At 35.9% G+C, this 20,140-nt stretch overlaps 1 protein-coding gene across 2 annotated transcripts in view; it reads right to left on the bottom strand.

The window, feature by feature from the left end:
* The window catches only part of LOC121423361 (MICAL-like protein 1), an 84,090-nt gene that overhangs the window by 61,396 nt on the left and 2,554 nt on the right, over positions 1-20,140 (bottom strand). For both annotated transcript variants that reach the window (XM_041618716.1, XM_041618717.1), the window contains exons 2-3: positions 14,723-16,290; positions 11,459-11,507 (exon numbers count right to left, since the gene is read on the bottom strand). In XM_041618716.1, coding sequence (XP_041474650.1) covers positions 11,459-11,507; positions 14,723-14,871 — 198 coding nt within the window. In that variant the 5' untranslated portion in view covers positions 14,872-16,290. The remainder of the gene's footprint in view (positions 1-11,458; positions 11,508-14,722; positions 16,291-20,140) is intronic.

Here is a 20,140-nt window from a genome sequence, read left to right as displayed (position 1 = left end):
TACATTGCATGACTAGAAGAGCTTTATATACAATGTACAGTGTATATTATTAGGTTCTGATTTTGTATTCATTACACTTTAACATGGCATTTACATGTATGTCCTTCTGCCTATGATCTGGGCCCCGTCTTACAAAGAGTTACGATTGATCCAGTCAATCGTAACTCTATCGAAAGCCATCAGTGCCATAATTTTTTCTCCAGGAAATTTGCAAAATGTCCTATGTAAACAAAGGAGAATGCATCAAATTGCCAAGAAATCAATGAATTTATGGATATACATTCATATCCAGAATTTTTTTGGAACAAACATATAAATGCATTTTATATGTTGACTTTGCTGGCTTTCCATAGTTTCATCATAGTGATTGATCTGATCAATTGCAACTCTTTGTAAGACAAGCCCCAGATATCATGCTGAACTGTGTAAAATAGCATAAATTACTGTATAAAATAACAATAGAAAATAATTTATTTAAAAAACAGAATGTCATGTACCGGTATTCATTATGCATGCTTTTATACGTGTACATGCAGAGCAATATGTCCTAGTGCCTACATCTGATATCATGCAGAATTCGGACCATACACGTACAAGAGCACAAACTACAAAGTATAATTACAATCATATTGAATACGATAATAATTTGTTTCAGACCCAAGATGACATATGCTTTGACACAAATTTAATACCTTTTGGCCTTTAATCAGATATATCACCTTTCTTGTTTACAGTATGACTGTTTGACTAGGAATTTGAGATAGGAACTGTTTCAGGAAGTGTATTCTGAAGAATCATGTGCTGATTCAAGATTACAAACTTTAATAGCAGAAAAATATGATAAAAAAAATCAATGAAAGTTGGACAATTCTATAAAGAAAATTGATATGAATTTTCTGAAGTTTTGATACCACCTACTACAGGGTGCATATGTGTACTTTGTATTTTGAAAGTAAAATTCCTCCATCATGACAGGATTTTTTTTTCCTTTAAAAAAATTGATATTCAAAGTTTATTATTTACTGTAAAATCAAATTACCTGACACAATTTCCCCTCATTTTATTTCAATTATGATCTGTGAATAAAAGAATATCTCTGATCCTAACAACAAAGTGATTGCCCTTTCTATATTTATGATGCAGACAGCTTACACAGAACACACTGTATCCATGTATGAGAGCAGCTCGGTGAAGTCACAAAAATTGAAGAATAAGATTAAAAATTCTATTCTTGGGTGAATTATCACCAAACCTTCATTCATTTGTTTTTATTTTTGAAGTTTTTATTTTCTAAGTTCCCCTTAAAAGAGAAATCCACACGTACATACCTACATGTAGGCCTGCTGTGTACACATAGATTTTAGGTATGTGGGGCGTTCCTTCAACTCTTAGGTCAGGCCTTCACAGGGGATAGTCACTACTGTGACCCTGAAAATGACCTTTGACTCTATCACTGTTGTGATATATGGCACTAATAACATAGCTAGACAAAATCTGCAGTATATTCTGATGAGTGTAATTTCAAGACAAAATTTTTCCCTCTATAAATGTTCCTTTGAAGAGGCCGATGAGGCACCCTTAAAATGAACTTTAAAACATTTTTTTTTATTCTGAGCATGACATCATTATCATGAACAATACTAGTCTAGTTGGCGTTGCTGAATTGCATGTAAATGTATTTCATTGTTCAGTTTAGAATCAATGAGTTCAAACAATGCTCTAGAATTTGAAGAACCAATCAGGCCTTCTGAAAAGGTATGATCTCAGCATTCAATAAATACATTGTGACATTCAAAGTGATACACAGTACAAAAGGATTTTGTTTTATATAACAACAAATTGACAATACATGATTTATTTGCAGAGCTCTATGCATTTGATTAGTTTTCCCTTCATTATACATACATGTACATGTTTTCAATATGCAACTGTTTAGTGTTAATACCATTGTTTTATTGATGTCCATTAACTTATAATTCTATTGTAATGTTTTATCATCGAGATTTGGTTCTTTCTTGTCGAATGCTAAATCGTACTTCAGTTTGTGCAATGAATGGAAAATAAACCAAACCGAAACTGAAAAGATACTTGTACCAAGTCATTTTAAGATCCTTTCTTTTCTTTTGTACAGTCTGTACGAAAGCACAGTTCATCAACTAAGGTCAAAATGCAATCAAAGGTCAGTAAAGATTGAAGAATCAAAAGGAGATCCAAATGGCCAACAAAGCATGACAACAAACACTTTACAATGACATATGCCGGCTCAACAACATTATTTATACACATCTTGGTATGGTAACTGTACCTCGATACATGACTGAATATGAATAACTTTCATACAGTATAGTATAAAACTATTGGCAAAATTACAAGTGCATAATGCTTGTAGGCCTGCATGTATTGGTAGAGTTTTAGACAAGTCGAAGGGTAAAAAATGAATAAATAAAAAGAGTGAAAATGCCTGTACATGTATTAACAGTCTTGCCTGCATTGCATCTACACCATTAGCACTAGCAGCAGATGTGACTTTGAAACAAGTTCTAAAATGAGAAGGAATTTTAAAAAAGGAAGAGAAAAAAGGAACAAAATGATAAATCTTATTAATTTTTGTTGCCCATAATGGTATAACCCTGAAACTTGCTTTTCATTTCATATCATTTAGAATATCAATAATCATCTCGTATTAACTTTCATTTAATTTGACTTTAAATGCCTTTTTAAAATAATGGACAAGAAACCTACATGTATTGATCTTTGAGTTTTGACCTTGACCCAAGAACATTGAATTACATGTATACTCATCAAATTTGCTGATAAAATCACCATTATAGGCCTACATACAACATGACTTAAAATTAGTTATGGCTAATGTTTTTTTCTCCAAGTTGATATCAGCTCTAGTGACCTGTACTAAACTGCTGTTTCTTCTCATGCATATCAAACAGTACTAAATGAAACAAAATACAATGAACAAACACATAACAGAGCAGCTGCCTACATAAAATGAAATTTACATAGTAATGAAGCACTTCTGTAATGAGCCTTTCAAGGCAACAACCAGGAGGCAAGCTCGAACTATAAAATTAACTGTGAGAAGATGTTACACCTGTAGGCCTACATATGTATATCTCCCCATCACAATGTTTTTAATCATTAGAAGTCTTGAGTCTACAGTGCACTTATCAGAGGGTTCTAAACTGTGCAAATCGCTAGTTACGCCTGTAAAGGGGGTCACTGTCATACCAATAAATGTAAGAGTCAGTGGTGTACCGGTAATGAGCAACAATTTTTGACGGGGCCATGTTCGGCGTATCGAGCAAAATTTATTTTCAAAAACTGTGAGCGAGCAAAAATTTTGACATTTCTATTTATTATCCAAATTTGTGATAGATTTTGATAAAATATTCAGAAAAGAATAAAATTTTTCACCCTTCACTCTTTCCTTTGCTCTTTTCTTTACTTAAAAAAAACGGGGGGGGGGGGGAAGCACCCCAAGTCCCCCATCTGTACGCCACTGGTATGAGTGCAGTTTAAAATATGCAAGTGTGTACACATTGTGGTCACAATATGGTTACAAAGTGGTTACCATACAAACCAAACTTACACAAATGTCATGCCACAGATAAATTCCTAATAAATTTTGTTTTGATCGGATGTATGTTCACTGCAATATTTGAAAAAAATACATTTATTTTAAACATGCATTCTCATTTATACATTAAAAAGCCCTTTGGGCATATGGAAGAGCAATATTGCCGAATGGTGTTGGCCTTGAGGCCTACACAGCAACAAAATACTTTTGATAACTACATGTAGTTCTATTGTAACTCATTTTGAGACTAAACGAAATGTAGGCCTATGTAACGAAGTTTTGATTGTCTGAAAAACGTTTTCAACATTGCTTTGTTTTCATTGAAAGGGTATTTTCCAAGATAAGCTATCAATCTCTTCAGTCCACTTGGGTATTGAATTACAAAATATGTAGCCTGGATTAGGAAATGGGCTACTGTATAGAGATAGACAGAAAGCAAAGTTCAAACCTCAAAAGGGACTGGGATTTGTCATATCCTGGCCAACCCCTACAGAATGTCTGAAGGATCAACATTCATTCCGTCTACCTATATTGCATACACAAGTACTGTACATTTAATGTACAATTACTGGTATAAAGGTAATCATGATGATACATTAAAATCACAAGAAATCAATTAGCATGGGTAATACATGTAAGTTAATAACTGCTATGTCGGCTTAATCATAGGGCTTCTATTACTTCAAGGCCATTATTGGGTTTAAAGATTGGCCTAAACTCCTTTCACTATCCTTGGGTATTTTGTGCCCTGAAATGGGGAGTTCACCCTGAGAAAAATCCATTCAAGATAAAGAAAGTTATTAGAATGTAAAGTTTGGGATTTGAGGTCATTAACGAGCAGCCGCCCCATATGTTACATGTATGTGAAAAAGTAGGCACTTTGGAAATTCGATATTCAAACCTTTTTTTATCTGGAATGAAAATGATTACACTGATGTTGATTTGTAAAATAACGTAGATGACATACAGTATTTAGATACAATTAAAATTCTAAGTACATGTATGGGTAATATTCAGGATCACTTTTGGGTGGAATCACAATCAAGGATTATAGTTTACGTGACAAAGTTACTATAATTATTATGAATAGTAACTTTTATGCAACAGGACCCTGATCCCATCAAGTAAATACAGAAGCTCTTTAATACTGCTAGGTGTAAATAGAAGCAGTCTTGCTGTTTTCAAGCCATTTACACACAGGATCCTTTCGGAACATGGCAAGTTAGGAAGCAATCATTACCAGCGTCACAGGCTTCGCAGTAAAGACCGGAAGAGCGAATCAGGCCCCTACCTTGATGACCGTAATTCGGCGCGATATCTTGTCTAGTTTAGGGTCACCCGGACTTGGGAGGCGAGCGCACAATTTTGACAAGTGGGTGATTAACTATCTAAAAGTGAGGAAGGGATCGTTATAATTGGATCTTGGAATTAATACAGAGTCAATGTCATGATGATAAATGGTCATTCTGTAAAAAACAGGCCAGTAGGGTCATGGCACCGTTTTTGCTTGAAAAGAATTGTCTGAAAGTGAAAGGTATCCTGAAGCGTTTATTAGTCACACTATTAGACATTGCTTAATAGAAACAAAATAAAATCATCAAAATGAAAATGTCTTTCTTACTCTAGAAATAATAAAATGGAGAAATATCTGTCTTCTATAAGGTCAGCCACTATGACTGATTAACCTAGAAGTAAAACGTTTCCTAGGTAATACACCAGCTTGGCATTTACCAGCAAAATGCTGTCTTGCCGAGTTCCTACGGGATTTACCATAAACAGAAACAGAAATGAAATTCATCATTATACATTTAAAAAACATACATCAGAAACAGATCTAGAATTTTTAAAAGGAATATAAGAATAGTACATGTACATGTATATGAATGCATTCTGTAAAAAATCATTTAGCTTGGGTGAGACAATCTGTCAGGGGATCTTGCACTAAATTGCAAATAGCAAGTCAATTTTGGATCAAAACATGAAGCATTCTTATTAAAATCTCACAATTCAGTGTGTTGTACTTGATTGATTAGCATCTTCTTGCAACAAAAAGCATACTATGATCAATCAAATAAAAGGTTTCATGAGGCTTAATTGGTGTATTTGTGATTTATTGTGAAGATGTTTCTACATGTACATGTAACACTCAGTTTATGTGCATACATGTACATGTATGAATGAACTCCCTTTAAAAGGTGAAGGGGGATGCAACTGATTCACCCCTTCCTTCCCTGAAAATAAATGAATTACTTGTATATTTCATGAATGTATCTATCTGGGTCCCGTAACACAAAGGTTAGCAATTAATCATACGCTTGATTTTTTACAATTGATTGTACAGTGTAGTCAATGCAATCAATCGTAGAAAAATGTTCTACGATCATTGCTATGCTTGTGTTACGGGCCCCTGGTCATACTGAAGAAGGAAATACTCATTGACCAATCTTACATGAATGTACATGTACAGTGTACTGTCAGGTATACTGTGTAGAATTGCACTGTAATCCACTTCTGCACTTAACAGGGAGAGAAAGGCAAAAAAAGGAAACAATTTAGTAGACTTGTTAACTGCAAAAAAAGGGCTTACGGCTGCATTTTTGAGTACAAATGTCCCACTTGGCATAAATGTTCCTTGAGTCAAAAGAAAAAGATTCATCCAAAGAGACACGCTGTATCTATGCAAATAAGCAAGTAATTTGCATAAATTTGCATATTATGTCGATATAGTAAAAACAAGTAATTCAGAATAAATATTTCAACAGAACTGCCCTAAAATTGGAAATAAAGACTTAGGGTAAGACAGGGAAGAAAACTGTCATAAAATAATTGGGATATCCTTGTTTATTATTACCTAATTTACATAAATTATGCAAATTATAATTTAAAACAGAGTATTCTTTCAAGAATCCTGAACTGTTTTTATAAATAACAGCAATTAATACAAAATGTCAACATTCTACATGATAGAGAATATATTAGCGAAAACATCGATATGCTTCATGACAGTATTAGTGTCTTAATTTGCTTAGAAAGAGGGCAAATATGTCAAAATGTATGACGTGATATTGCGCTAAAACGAGACCAAAACATCCTCTATGTCACAGTCACACTCACGAATCGGACAATAAAGCGATCAATGGTATGTCATTCGAGATAACACAATCTCAACACAGTAGCTTCCATCGGCTTCTCGTATCGCTTTTGTTGGTGTGTCTGCCACACCGTAATCTGTGATACATACGGGCAAAATGCATTTCGGTATCGGTAAAACACTATTAATTTTGTTTTATTTGTTTCTAATTGGTTTCTCTTGGAAAATTTACAGGAGATATTGCTTTGCAGGTTACTGCTTAAATGAAGCTCTGGCACATGAATCATGACGAATGTACCCCACATCAATCCATATTTTAACTTTGTTAAAATTTATGTCTTTTGGAGACCCCGAAGTGGCAAAACTGCATTCCCCCGCAGCATTCTCGCTACTTTACAAAACCAGTTTGACTTGTATTATCGACTTGGAAAAGACAGATGTATGAAACATCAGTGAACATGTTTCCTGAAGAGAGTTTTTTTTTTATTATTTAAGCCTATACGTCCACGGGAGCCCTCCGAATTTACTCCATCCTCTCTCTGTATTTCGACACTAAATAAAAAAATATCGTGTTTAAAAACCACCGGCAAGGCAAGTTGCGTTTTTGGTATAATAAAGCAACTTTTATATCTATATTTCATATTTATCTATATTAATAATATTATTAATGTTATAGGTTGAGTTCGTCGGATATTATTATTATTATTATTATTATTATTGTTCTGCAGTTTGTAATAATGTTCTAGCACAGTAAAGGCTATAACCCAACAGGAGTATGCCTAGGATACCCTTTTCCCTTTTGGTTTTATGTATTCAAAAATAGTTTATTGTCTTTAGAACTCTTAAAAGATTACTTCTCTTTGTATCAGGGGCGGAAATTTCTCCCAAAAGGTAGGGGGGCAAGGGTCTGGAAAATTTGACAAGCAAAAAAATTAAACGCTATTACATAAAAATTAAAGGTCATTTTGACGAAAATATATTTGACAAGCAAAATGTGCTGCGTGTGTTATTCTCGATAGATAGCACCCCCTGGAATTCCGGCAGATGTGACAAAACGAAAAAGAAACGTTACCCCAAAAAATCATTTTGTAGTGCAATCCTTTTTGTTTATTTCCTGTAAAATTTATTGATGTAAATTTGAAAAACGAAAAAGGTTCAATGTAAAATTTTGGTCCCAAGAAATCAAACAAGCTTCAGCCTCTTCCAAGTGCCAAGGCCTCCTCTATATAATGTAGATGCTGCCTTTAATAAGTGCCCTTTTCCAGATGAGGGCTTCATTTAGACGATATTCTAAATATATATTGTCAAAACAAAATAAACGGTTTTTTGGCAACTTCGACAGGCCACCGTCACGTACACGAACTTATATTATGAGAAATAAAACAATGCCTTCTATGTTTTTTTTTCAAGAGGAGAACGCAAAGAGGCTTTACTGTGTGTAGTAGAAACAGTGGCGTAACTACGGGGGCATGGGGGGGCACGTGCCCCCCAATCGGCTGGCCAAAAAAAGGGGGAAAGGAAGAAAAAGCGGGAGAAAGGAAGAGAAACGTAGTGGGGTAAGAAGAAATTATGTTCATTATAAATGTTATATTATATTATAATTATGTTATATTACATGAAAAAGCATTTTTTTTCAAACTTTATGAAACATTATTTGCTCACAGGGCCTATGACTTTATTGTTCCTGGTGCTGGCATATACCGTTTAAAGAGATAAATAATCCTGATGTACTAAAACCTCCTGTTTTCAAATCATTACTGTACACCCAATACATTACCTCGCAATTCGAGTCATAATTTTTTCATGTAGTGACATTTGCTATTTTTTATGACTACTTAAATTGATTGCCCTATTTAAGGTCATATATAAATCATTTCCTGTCCGTGCTAACGTTCGTATTAGTTATTTGGTGAGATGTCTACTCTTCAATGAATTTCTAAAATCAGTCCTTAAAATGTCTAGTTTTCTGATCTCAATATCAAAAATTTTCAGCTCGCGCTTCGCGCTCGCATCATTTGGTTAATGAAATACGTACAGTCTTAGTGAATTCCTACAAACAAACAAGACTTAGAATGCCCCTCTTTAGGTCTGAATTTCCGAAATTTTCAGCTCGCGCTTCGCACTCGCAGTATTTGATTAGTGAGATGCGTATGATAATCATGATTACCATGTCTCCAAAAAATGCTTAATGTGTTTATATGTAATTGTAACAAAATCAACAAAGGTTGGTACTAGCATTAGATGACTTTGCTGAGATATGTATAATCTTAATGGATTCCTAAAATATATTCCCCATTTTGGGTCAATATATACAAAAATTTCAGCTCGCGCTTCGCATTGTATAGCGAGGCAGGTACATATCACCATTACAAAAAAATTGCTTATAATGTCCCTTTTTAGGTCTGAATATCAAAAATGTTCAGCTCGCGCTTCGCGCTCACATTATTCAATCAGTGAGATACATATCCGTTTAATAGCACTGCATGTCCTTAAAATGTTTCTATTAGGTCAGTATACCTAAAAACTTAGCGCGCTTCGCTCCCTAAGTGACTCGATTTTTTTGCTGGTGCCCCCCCCCCCCATTGCCGTGGCCCACGGTACGTCACTGAGAAGAAATGTATCTTTCTTCCGATTGGGCTCTCAAAATATTTAAATTCAACATAGAGTGGAATCAATAAAGGGCCGTGTGGCTGTTCTTCAATTTACCACAGCTCCTCTACATGTCAATTGAAGAGTATTTTCTCCTCAATCTATTCCAAGGTATCAATACAAACAAAAGTAATCTTTTAAGAGTTCTAAAGACAATAAACTATTTTTTAATACATAAAACAAAAAAGGGAAAGGGTATCCTAGGCATGCTCCTGTTGGGTTATAGCCTTTACTGTGCTAGAGCACTATTACAAACGGCCGAACAATAATAGTAATAATAATTATAACAATAATAATATTAATAATAATTATAATAACAATAATATTAATAATAATTATAATAATATCAATAATGATGAATGTAAATATAAAGATATAGATATAAAAGTTGCTTTATTATAACAAAAAAACGCAATTTGCCTTGCCGATGGCTTTAAAACAAGATATTTTTTTTGTATTTAAAGTCGAAATACGGAGAGGGGATGGGGTAAATTCGAAAGGCTCCCGTTGGCTTAAATAAACAAAAATATTTTTTTTTCAGGAATCATGTTGTCTGATGTCTCATACATCTGTGTTTTCCAAGTAGATAATACAAGTCAAACGTGTTTTGTAAAGTAGCGGGAATGCCGGGGAGATGCAGTTTTGCCACTTTGGGGTCTCCAAAAGATATATATTTTAACAAAGTTAAAATATGGATTGAGGTAGGTTAAATTCGTCAGGATTCATGTGCCAGAGCTTCATTTAAGCAGTAACCTGCAAAGCAATGTCTTCTGTAAATTTTCCAAGAGAAACAAATAAAACAAAATTAATAGTGTTTTACCGATACCGAAATGCATTTTGCCCGTGTGTATCACAGATTACGATGTGGCAGACACACCAACAAAAGCGATACGAGAAGCCGATGGAAGCTATTGTGTTGAGATTGTGTTATCTCGAATGACATACCATTGATCGCTTTATTGTCCGATTCGTGAGTGTGACTGTGACATAGAGGATGTTTTGGTCTCGTTTTAGCGCAATATCACGTCATACATTTTGACATATTTGCCCTCTTTCTAAGCAAATTAAGACACTAATACTGTCATGAAACATATCGATGTTTTCGCTAATATATTCTCTATCATGTAGAATGTTGACATTTCGTATTAATTGCCGTTATTTCTAAAACAGTTCAGGATTCTTGAAAAAATACTCTTTTTAAAATTATAATTTGCATAATTTATGTAAATTATGTAATAATAAACAAGGATAGCCCAATTATTTTATGACAGTTTTCTTCCCTGTCTTACCCTAGGTCTTTATTTCCAATTTTAGGGCAGTTCTGGTGAAATATTTATTCTGAATTACTTGTTTTTCCCATATTGACATAATATGCAAATTTATGCAAATTACTTGCTTATTTGCATAGATACAGCGTGTCTCTTTGGATGAATCTTTTTCTTTTGACTCAAGGAACATTTGTGCCAAGTGGGACATTTGTACTCAAAAATGCAGCGTTCAACCTCTTAACAAGTCTACTAATTGTCCAAAACAGAGAAATGAAACCCTTCCAATGTCATGGGGCAAGAGGGAAAGTGAAAATGCCCCAACAATGATAAAATATGAAGAATATGGTATCATGCCAAAAATAAGACATTGAAAACGGATAAAAATAACATTAACAGAAATACAAAGTTCGAACATGTAGTATGAAATGTGAAAAAGGCACCTCAAACAGCAACTCACAGTTGCATCTGATAAAAAACATAGCTTTCGTTCCAAGGTGATCAAGTCTCTAGATATAGAACATCCGAGAGGTTTCTTGCACGGATGTCCTTGCACGAGACCTGGGGTGTATTTCACGAAACAAATAGTAATTCTCACCGAATATTTGGGTTTCAGCCAATCAGATACAAGGATTTACAGTAGCTCATAGATCTGTAAGTGAAAATCAAAGGCAAAAACGCTCTCAGGAAGCCCCTTCTACATGAACAGTAAAGGGAAGAAGTTGAAGAACTTGAAGATGCCGGGAAAAAGTGCCTGTCAGGAACATTTACCTTTGAAAACATATTCACGTTCATTGCTAGTGGAAACATATGTATGAACTGATAATAACCGATAAAAGCTTTTATAAGTACTGTACTCACCAAAGTGCAATTCTCCCTGATATTTTTCTTTGACAGTGAATTGAAGTCTCTGTTGATATGAAAAGAAAAAAAATGGAAATTAAATAAATAAATACAAGTACAACCCAGAAAAGATGTAAACAGCAAGCCATATTACATGTGAAAAGAACTAGGTGGTTTCAGACCGCCTTGAAGTTCGTCAGTTCCAGGTCTTCTCTGATCGGGAAATTTACCCCGATCAGAACATACCAGGTATTTGGGTAATGTGAAAGCAAACTACGCGTAATTTCCCCGAAAGAAAATACCCGCTAAATAGTAGGTACTTGGCAAAATTACGAGAACTTTCGCAGGGATTTTTACAAGGTCGCAGGTATTTTGGCAATGTGAAAGCAATTTACGGGAACTTTTAGCCCAGCGTGTCGTTAGGCGTCATTTGGCGCGAGAGCTGTTGGTGGCTGCTGGGCTAGTGATTTTGAATCTCGCGCCTTGCCTGCTTATCAGACCATACTGCGCATGCTCATAACTTCAGGACTTATTCCGAAGGGTGTGTTTCGGGGCGGTGTGAATGCAGGAAGAATTAATGGGTATTTTTTAGCCTAAAAAGTTCTCGTAATTTAACAGGGATTCTTGTGATCGAGGCGGTTTGAAACCACCTAATAACTGGCAGATTTATCGAAAATGATAGGACTTGTTACACTTTTTATCTGACAGTTACCATGGTAACAGACTTAAAGTGCTTCTCAACCAATCAGAATCTAGGAAAGTTGTCAGATCTGACAACTTGATGGACAAAAAAAAAGCTTAGGAAGAAAAACATAGTTACCCTCAATACATTTGACCCTGCGATTGACCATTGACCAGTCTTTCAAAACTACCCCTTTTCTTAATCTGTGTTTTTTATACCCTTAACGAGTGCATGCCCGGCCCGCATCCAAAACTGAAAAAAAAACCTTTAAACATGTTTTTCTTTGTCACGTACAGCAATATACATGTATTTGACTGTCCCTCCCGGGAGTATTGCATGCATCTACATGTACTCTACATCATCTCAATAGACCCCACCCCTTTTTTTCCTTCTCATTTCCTCCTCCGTTACCCCATCCCTGACTACTTTGCACATGTACACAGACAACATCCATGGCAACAACATCCTAAAAATACAACACAACCCTAATCATGTTTCATAAACAACTTCTTTTTTTCCTTCACTTGACTCACATACATGTACCTCGGGGAGGAAGTTCCCCCATTATTCCTGTACTCTAATTTTAGATTTCACATGGTGGCCAGATTGATATATGCAGGTGTTGGGAGTATGAATTAGTTTCTTCTTGAGATTCCCTACCATTTTCCTTCCTCCTTTCAATTAGTAGAGAGGGTTTATGTATTAATGATCAAGGGGAAATCAGGTCAAAAACACCATGAAGTGAAATTAATATTTTTATATCCTACATACAGATCAGTACAGGCCTTCAGTACTTACAGTACATGCACTAGTGATTCTCATTGTAGTGGATATTTATATAATATTGACTGGCCTTGAGGGGAACATCAAATATATTGCCAGCAAATGAATCATATTGGCCCGAGTCTTTAGACGAGGGCAATATGGGTCATTCAAGGGCAATATATTTGATGTTCCCCAAAAGAAGAGCTAGTCAATATATTTATTATCATCCAAATCAGATATCTAGAGCAAAAATCATGATAATGGGGATATTTCTTTTAAAATTAGAGTTCTATTGTGTCATGTTAATATCAGTCTAGGCTCTCCACTTTACCATTATGACGTACTTGCAAGCGCTCGGATCCAGCGTTGTCTTTATTATGACGTACATTGTTGGTGCGCGGATCCTTATGAAGCGTATCACTTTTACGCATCCACAAATACCCGGATGTAAGACCAGGGAAAATACAAAGGTATATTTTGCGTCGTCTCTGCTAGTAAATACGCACAATATTGAGACCGAGGAAAATACAAACAATATACCTATACCTACCCTTCCCGATATTCAGAAAATGTAGGGCAATACGGTTTTGTAAATGACCAGCTCAGATGTCTGATACGGGTGATAATACAGTATGTCACCCCAGTAATGTACATGTACATGTAGAGTAGACTGTGCAATGAGACTAAAAAAGTATGTTGTTGTCATGTTTAAGTTATAAATGCTGAGAACTTAGCAAACTGCATGGATATTATACAAAAGTACACAGCTCTATTGATATATTACATGTATCTCTTCACATCAAAATGACATTACAATAAAAGAGCATAAAATTTTACCAGTAATTCCTCATAAAAATGGAATACAGAAAAAGAAATTGCCAATAAACAAAATGATGTAAAATGCCAATAAACCAAATAAATAAGCCAAGTCAACCCCATGACCTACATGTACTGTAAACTCTACAGAACATAATTTTTTAATAGCAGTTTATAACACAGAATCACATTAAAAAAAATTTATAGCCCTATGTATTGTACATCATTATAAACACATTAAATTGTAGGCCTACTTTATTTTTCAAAGCAGTAGTGAGGGCAAACTCAATGTTCAACAGGTACTCCTTCAGACAACGAAACTGTCTCAAAACTGACCAATGGTATGTCATAGGAAAAAGCTTTCGTTTTGTTTTCCTGGCCAGTGCAAATGTGGCACAAGAGGGATTTGGTCGGTAGCGAGCAAACAGTGAACTCTTTGCCGGCTACGGACCAAATTCCTTTTGTGCCACATTTAATTTCAAGGTGTAACCTTATGAGGGGTTTTATATGGATTATGCTTATATCTCAAAATAGCTTTGGAATGGATTATTGCAAAGAAAAGTTTTGTGTTTACACTGTACAATTATTTTTTATGTGCGTAGGTTTCATGTGTGTAAAAATAGACTTGAGTCAAACTTGGCAGCCCACTGGATGTGACTCTAGTCGAACAAAGCGGGCAAAGAGTTAAACTTGCTATATGACTATAGATCACAACATGTACATGTAGCTAACAAGGGACCAGGTGGATGTTTCAAAAAGCTGTTTGTAACTTACGAGCAACTTTATGAGCGACTGGTAAAACTGAAGTACATCCAAAGGGTACATTATTTACCACAAGACAGGGGCATCAGTCATTGGTAAAGTCGCTCCTAACTTACGAACAGCTTCATGAAACACCCTTCAGTTTCCATAGTGATCAAATCCGTAAACAGTGACTCAAATGAGGATTGGTCCTATAGCATGCATGTAAACCCCTTAGAACTACATGTACATGTAGTGGAATGAAATTGCACACTTACATTAACTCTGGTCTGTAGTGATGTATTATAGCACAGAAGGCAAGCCCGTCCTTCCACGACTTCGTCATGTTCTCGATCTTGACGTTCGGGTAACCGGTCGTGACCTTGACGCACCATGACTGCAACGCTTTTGTTCCTTTCAGAGCCATTTTGAGTGATTCCAAGTATAATCCAATCAACAAAATACACTACACAATAGTCAATCACACCATGAACTGTGCACAATGGGCGTCAAACATACCGGTCAGTAGCGACATCAATGAGGTGTTTTGAACAGTTCTTTATGAATTTCAAACTATTGCACAATTTCTTGGTGAATACGAGTTGCAATTTTAAACCTGTTCCATTAGAAATACATGTAGCAGCTTGTGTGTGATGTCACTGCCAGTTGAGCTTTAAATAATCCTTGATAATGATCCAATGAATTGCACTGAAATCCCGATATGGAATCAACGAAACCTTCCTTTCCCGATGAAGGGCATCTGCATACACGTTTTCAACTTCAATTTCACATGGGACTGACCAGTATATGAAGAGGCAATACTGATATTCCTTCAATGTGTGCTTCAAGATATCCACTGGATGCATAAGCTGCAAATGGCAATGTGTCACTCGTGGTGAGATTATCTTTTATCGCCAACGATTTGATTTGGCAAGGGGGGAGTAGTACACACTCTCTTCAAGAGCAGCTATAAATAAACTTGTCCTATAAATATGTGATTCCTATCCTTCGATGATTCAGATGTCTTTCTCACTCTCTCCTACCTCTCGGACTGAGTCGGTTGGTCACACGTGATAGTTGATTGGCCCAATATGCTTCACTGCCTTAATAGGGATACCTCACACAAGCTCATCTCTACGATTTGGTAGAGATTAAAGAGAGAATCCACACCTCCTTCACAAAGAAGTCTGATGCTTCAAATATTCTTGGACAATATAATCCTTCACCGGTACATAACCTGTTAGCTGTTGATTTGAAACAAGGTTGTTTTTACATAAATACATGTACTTTAAAACAGTGTGTAGATTCCATTCTCAATGTACAATCACATATGAATGTATATCTCTAAGATATGCTTCTCCTTGGTTAAAGATTATATTATAGGTGCAATGTCCACTTCCTGACGAAGACTTAATCTGGTCAATGTCAGAGATACAAGAAGCATGAACAAAGAATTAATGTATGCTGACTAGCCATCTGTCATCTTTACCACTTTATGAACTTCCCCTATCGGCTATTCTCTCTCCTTGGAAGACTTCACACCAGTGTACTGTATGCTATCATCCAGGATCTTGCACTCCAGACAGTAATTTCCTTCTTCCTTCTGTAAAGTACCTTCATATGAATCTATTTTAAAAATCTGCATGTGAATTTTCTTGGGATCTCTACAGAGCTTTACTACAGACGTCTCTGAAGAATGTTAACGCTCTTGTAGTCCGTAGAGTAGACGTTGTTTCGGATGGGGTATTTGCACAGGCATCTGACAACCATCCCATCGATCATAAAACCATGGTAATGATACTACGAAGGGGCAGTCACTGTAACATGGCTATGAGATCATCAAATCCTGTATCAAGGAAGTAGGGGAAAATGAGAGAGGAGAGGGATAGAAGGAAAATGGGAGAGAGGAGGAGAAAACAAGAATTACAAAGAGAGAGGGGGAGAGAGTAAAAGAGGGATAAAGGGGATGAGACAGTTAAAGAAGCAGTGGTTACAAATAGATGAGGGGAGAGGGAAAGAGAGAGAGATTGAGAGGGGAAATGGGATGATGAAACAGGTTGAAAGGGGCAGTGAAGAGGAGGGAGAGAAAAAGACAGAGAGAAAGAAAACTTTAGTGAAAGAGGGAAAGACAGGGATAGAGAGAGTGAGAGGGGGAAGAGAGGGGAAAGAAATAAAAAAAAGTATTAGGCTTGGCAAGTGGCTACCCTCACATTTCCTTAGGATTACTTTCTACGTCATGACTTCAGATTGGAGCTTACAAGCGGTAATCAAAATCGAAAAGTCATGATCTGTTATAGGTCAAAAGAAATTCAGTGAAAAGAATAATATTTTCGACTGCAGGTACATGTAATTGTGCTTTCAATCCCATGTTTCAAATGATAAGGAAGGTCTACATGTACATGCACGGGTTCTGTCAAAGACAAGGTCTCGTTTCTCTCTCTCTCTTTCTCCGAAGAAAAATGTGACAAGATTAATTCTTTCATGATGAACAAATTAATTTGTTTACTGAAACTCCAAATGCATGATTACATATTTCAGAGATGAAGTACAATGTAAATTGGAAAGTGAAATTTCTACTATCTAGAAGCTGGGACAGGAAGTATCTTAGAACTATTCAAAGAATCTACACTGCAGTCAGGAACTCAGGATCAGGGGGAGGGGGCTTACTTTTGGCCCTAACTTGGACTTGCATGATAAAAAAATTACTGTAATTCTACAGTTATTCATTTTAAATATTTAATATCTCAAATGTATTTTGAAAGTGAAATGAAAAAATATGACTCACATTTTTCAATTCAAAATTATCCCCTTTTCCCCATTTCTGTCACATGTTGATCTTGGGGCAGCTTACATGTATTAAAGTATATTATCCCCCCATTGAACTACCCATATGACATACGTAAGGCTACCCTGTGCCGTGAAAATGTCCTTACACCATTTGACAGCCTGAAATGAACCACACAGTTCAACCACACCCTCTTTTTAAGACAAGTGGAATGCCTCTGGCCGTCTCACCTGCACCACGCGATTCAACATAGCAGCAGTGCTGACTTTGAAAAGTACTATAACTCACACAAGATGTTAAGTGATACTTGGTTACTCTTATTTCCACATTTTATGAACTAGACCAATACACTTACAAAGATAGGATGGTAATTCAACAAATACCCCCAATGTGGCCAAAGTTCATTGACCTCACATGACCTTTGATCTTGATCATGTGACCTGAAACTTGCACAGGATATTCAGTGATACTTGATTACTATCATGTCCAAGTTTCAAAAGTCTGATCAATAAACTTGCAAAGTTATGATGCGCACAGGATGATCAGTGATACTTGATTACTCCTATAATATATCCAAGTTTAATGAACTAGACCAACATACTTTCAAAGTTATGATGGTAATTCAACAAATACCCCCAATTTGGCCAAAGTTCATTGACTCTAAATGACCTTTGACCTTCATCATGTGACCTGAAACTTGTACAGGATGTTCCATGATACTTGATTACTATTATGTCCAAGTTTCATGAATCAGATCCAAAAACTTTTTTAAAGTTTTGATTGTAATTCAACAGATACCCCCAAATTGGCCAAAGTTCATTGACCCTAAATGACCTTTGACCTTGGTCATGTGACATGAAACTCTAATAGGATGTTCAGTAATACTTGATTAACCTTATGTCCAAGTTTAATGAACTAGGTCCATATACTTATTTAAGTTATGTCATTTCAAAAACTTAACCTTAGGTTAAGATTTGATGTTGACACCGCCGCCGCCGTCGGAAAAGCGGGGCTTTGCAGGTGAGACAAAAACCATCAATGACTTGTTAATTTGAAAAGGAGGCTATATAGACTTCTCTTAAATCTCTTACTCAACCTATTGAACCTCTTTTTGTCAGCTGCCAAAGAGGACTGACATGAAAGGTATTGTAAACAATATGTATAGTGCATATCCTGTTGACATCTTGCCAAAGTAATAAAATGAACATAGAAATCAATTACATTAAATGTTAATTACAGGAAGTGGTCATATAAGATAGAATGAGTATTATTTATCATGAACTTCCAAAGATCTTTCCAGTCACCCTCTAATCAGAACTTATTTACAAGATCCTCCCAGTTTAAGTGAGTTATTCCATTTGCTATATCAGTGCTTGTTTAAATTTTCACTGTCTCATGTTAGAATTACGGTATGGTTGGACTGGACCTACATGTACATGTACCCCTTATCGACAATTTAACAACTAAATTATCTTTGAAAATATTCATAAGTTTGACTTAATTTTTATCTCATACGTGCAGAAAATGCAGCGGATTAGAATCTCAGCCAGATATTTGTCCCAAATCCATCTGATATCACATTTCTGAGTATGAAACGCCGTTTTGAAATGATCTTAGGGTAAAGTTGATAAAATTTTGATAAATTCTATGACTTTCCTTCCTGAATCATCCCTCTTATCTCAACGTTCCTATTGACAATGACATTACGCTTACTCTCCCATGACACTTATTACATACTTGTATTTTGAAATGAATACATATTTGTATTTTGAAATAACTAGGGACACTGACAGTGATATTCCGCAATCGTGGAAAATGGACGGAATTCACTGAAATGGCCTTTTAAAACGGAAAGTGGCATTTCAAACAGAAAATCACTAAAAACATATTTTTCTTCAAAATACACAGAACAGCAACAGAAATTACTCCAAAATCTGAACAAAATATGAATATTAAATGGCCACAAAACCTCACACAACACGATCTCACTTCACTACAAAGTATGACAATCCACACATCGTGACTGGTCTTGACTCAATCACACTCGATCGTACCCCTCGCCCGCGCCGCGCCGCTGGCCCTTGGACGGCGGCGGGGTCGGCCGTATTAAAAACATTCACATGCACACATCATTTGATTTAACATTACGGTCGTGTGTTGCTGCCCTCAACTTTGTCTCCTTGTTTCTAGTGTTGCTGTTGAATGTCTGTGGTCTATATTATGGTTGTTCCACTTTATATGTTTGTCATTTTGCCTCCGAAGAAGATTCTGCTAGGATCGAAAGCTTAGGCCCCCTTTGACTCTCTAATTTACTCCATTGGCTCTTTTTTTAGATAAGCAGTTTTCAGCAGCTTCTTTTTGCCAGTTTCAAAACTTCAAAAAAGTGGTCAATACGTTTGCCTAGATGTTTAACAAAATCTTTTAAGTTTTTATCTTTATTTAAAATTGAACAGACTTGAGCAATTGAAGTGCAACTCGATCATGTCGATGTTGACAACATTCTCTGCCACTTGTTAAAAACCTGCCAAAATTGCAATTTTGCAAAATCTACTGACTGTCCACTATTAAACTCAAGTCACTCACTGCGCCCTGTACAGTCAACACACTCTCAATCAGTCTCTGAAGTCAGTATCAAATCACACTCACTCTCAGTGTCTGAACTTTCAAAGTGAAAGACTTCACTGCTCTTTCTCTCTGAGTTTGAGCTACATTGTCAGCCTGAGCACTCGATTAATACTATATTGGCGTTGATTCAGTAGACTTTAATAGTACCCAATAGGGTTATATTTTAGTCAGACTACATGTATGCCTCATGAGTCATGAATACCCTAAAACAGAATATAGCGCAAATACTTTACAACATATCGACCAGCTCATCTGGTGTGGCTCAATTGGTCAATGATACGCTATT

Source organism: Lytechinus variegatus, chromosome 10 (assembly GCF_018143015.1).
Source record: "Lytechinus variegatus isolate NC3 chromosome 10, Lvar_3.0, whole genome shotgun sequence".
Taxonomy (NCBI): domain Eukaryota; kingdom Metazoa; phylum Echinodermata; class Echinoidea; order Temnopleuroida; family Toxopneustidae; genus Lytechinus; species Lytechinus variegatus.
This window is presented reverse-complemented; position numbering and strand designations above follow the sequence as displayed.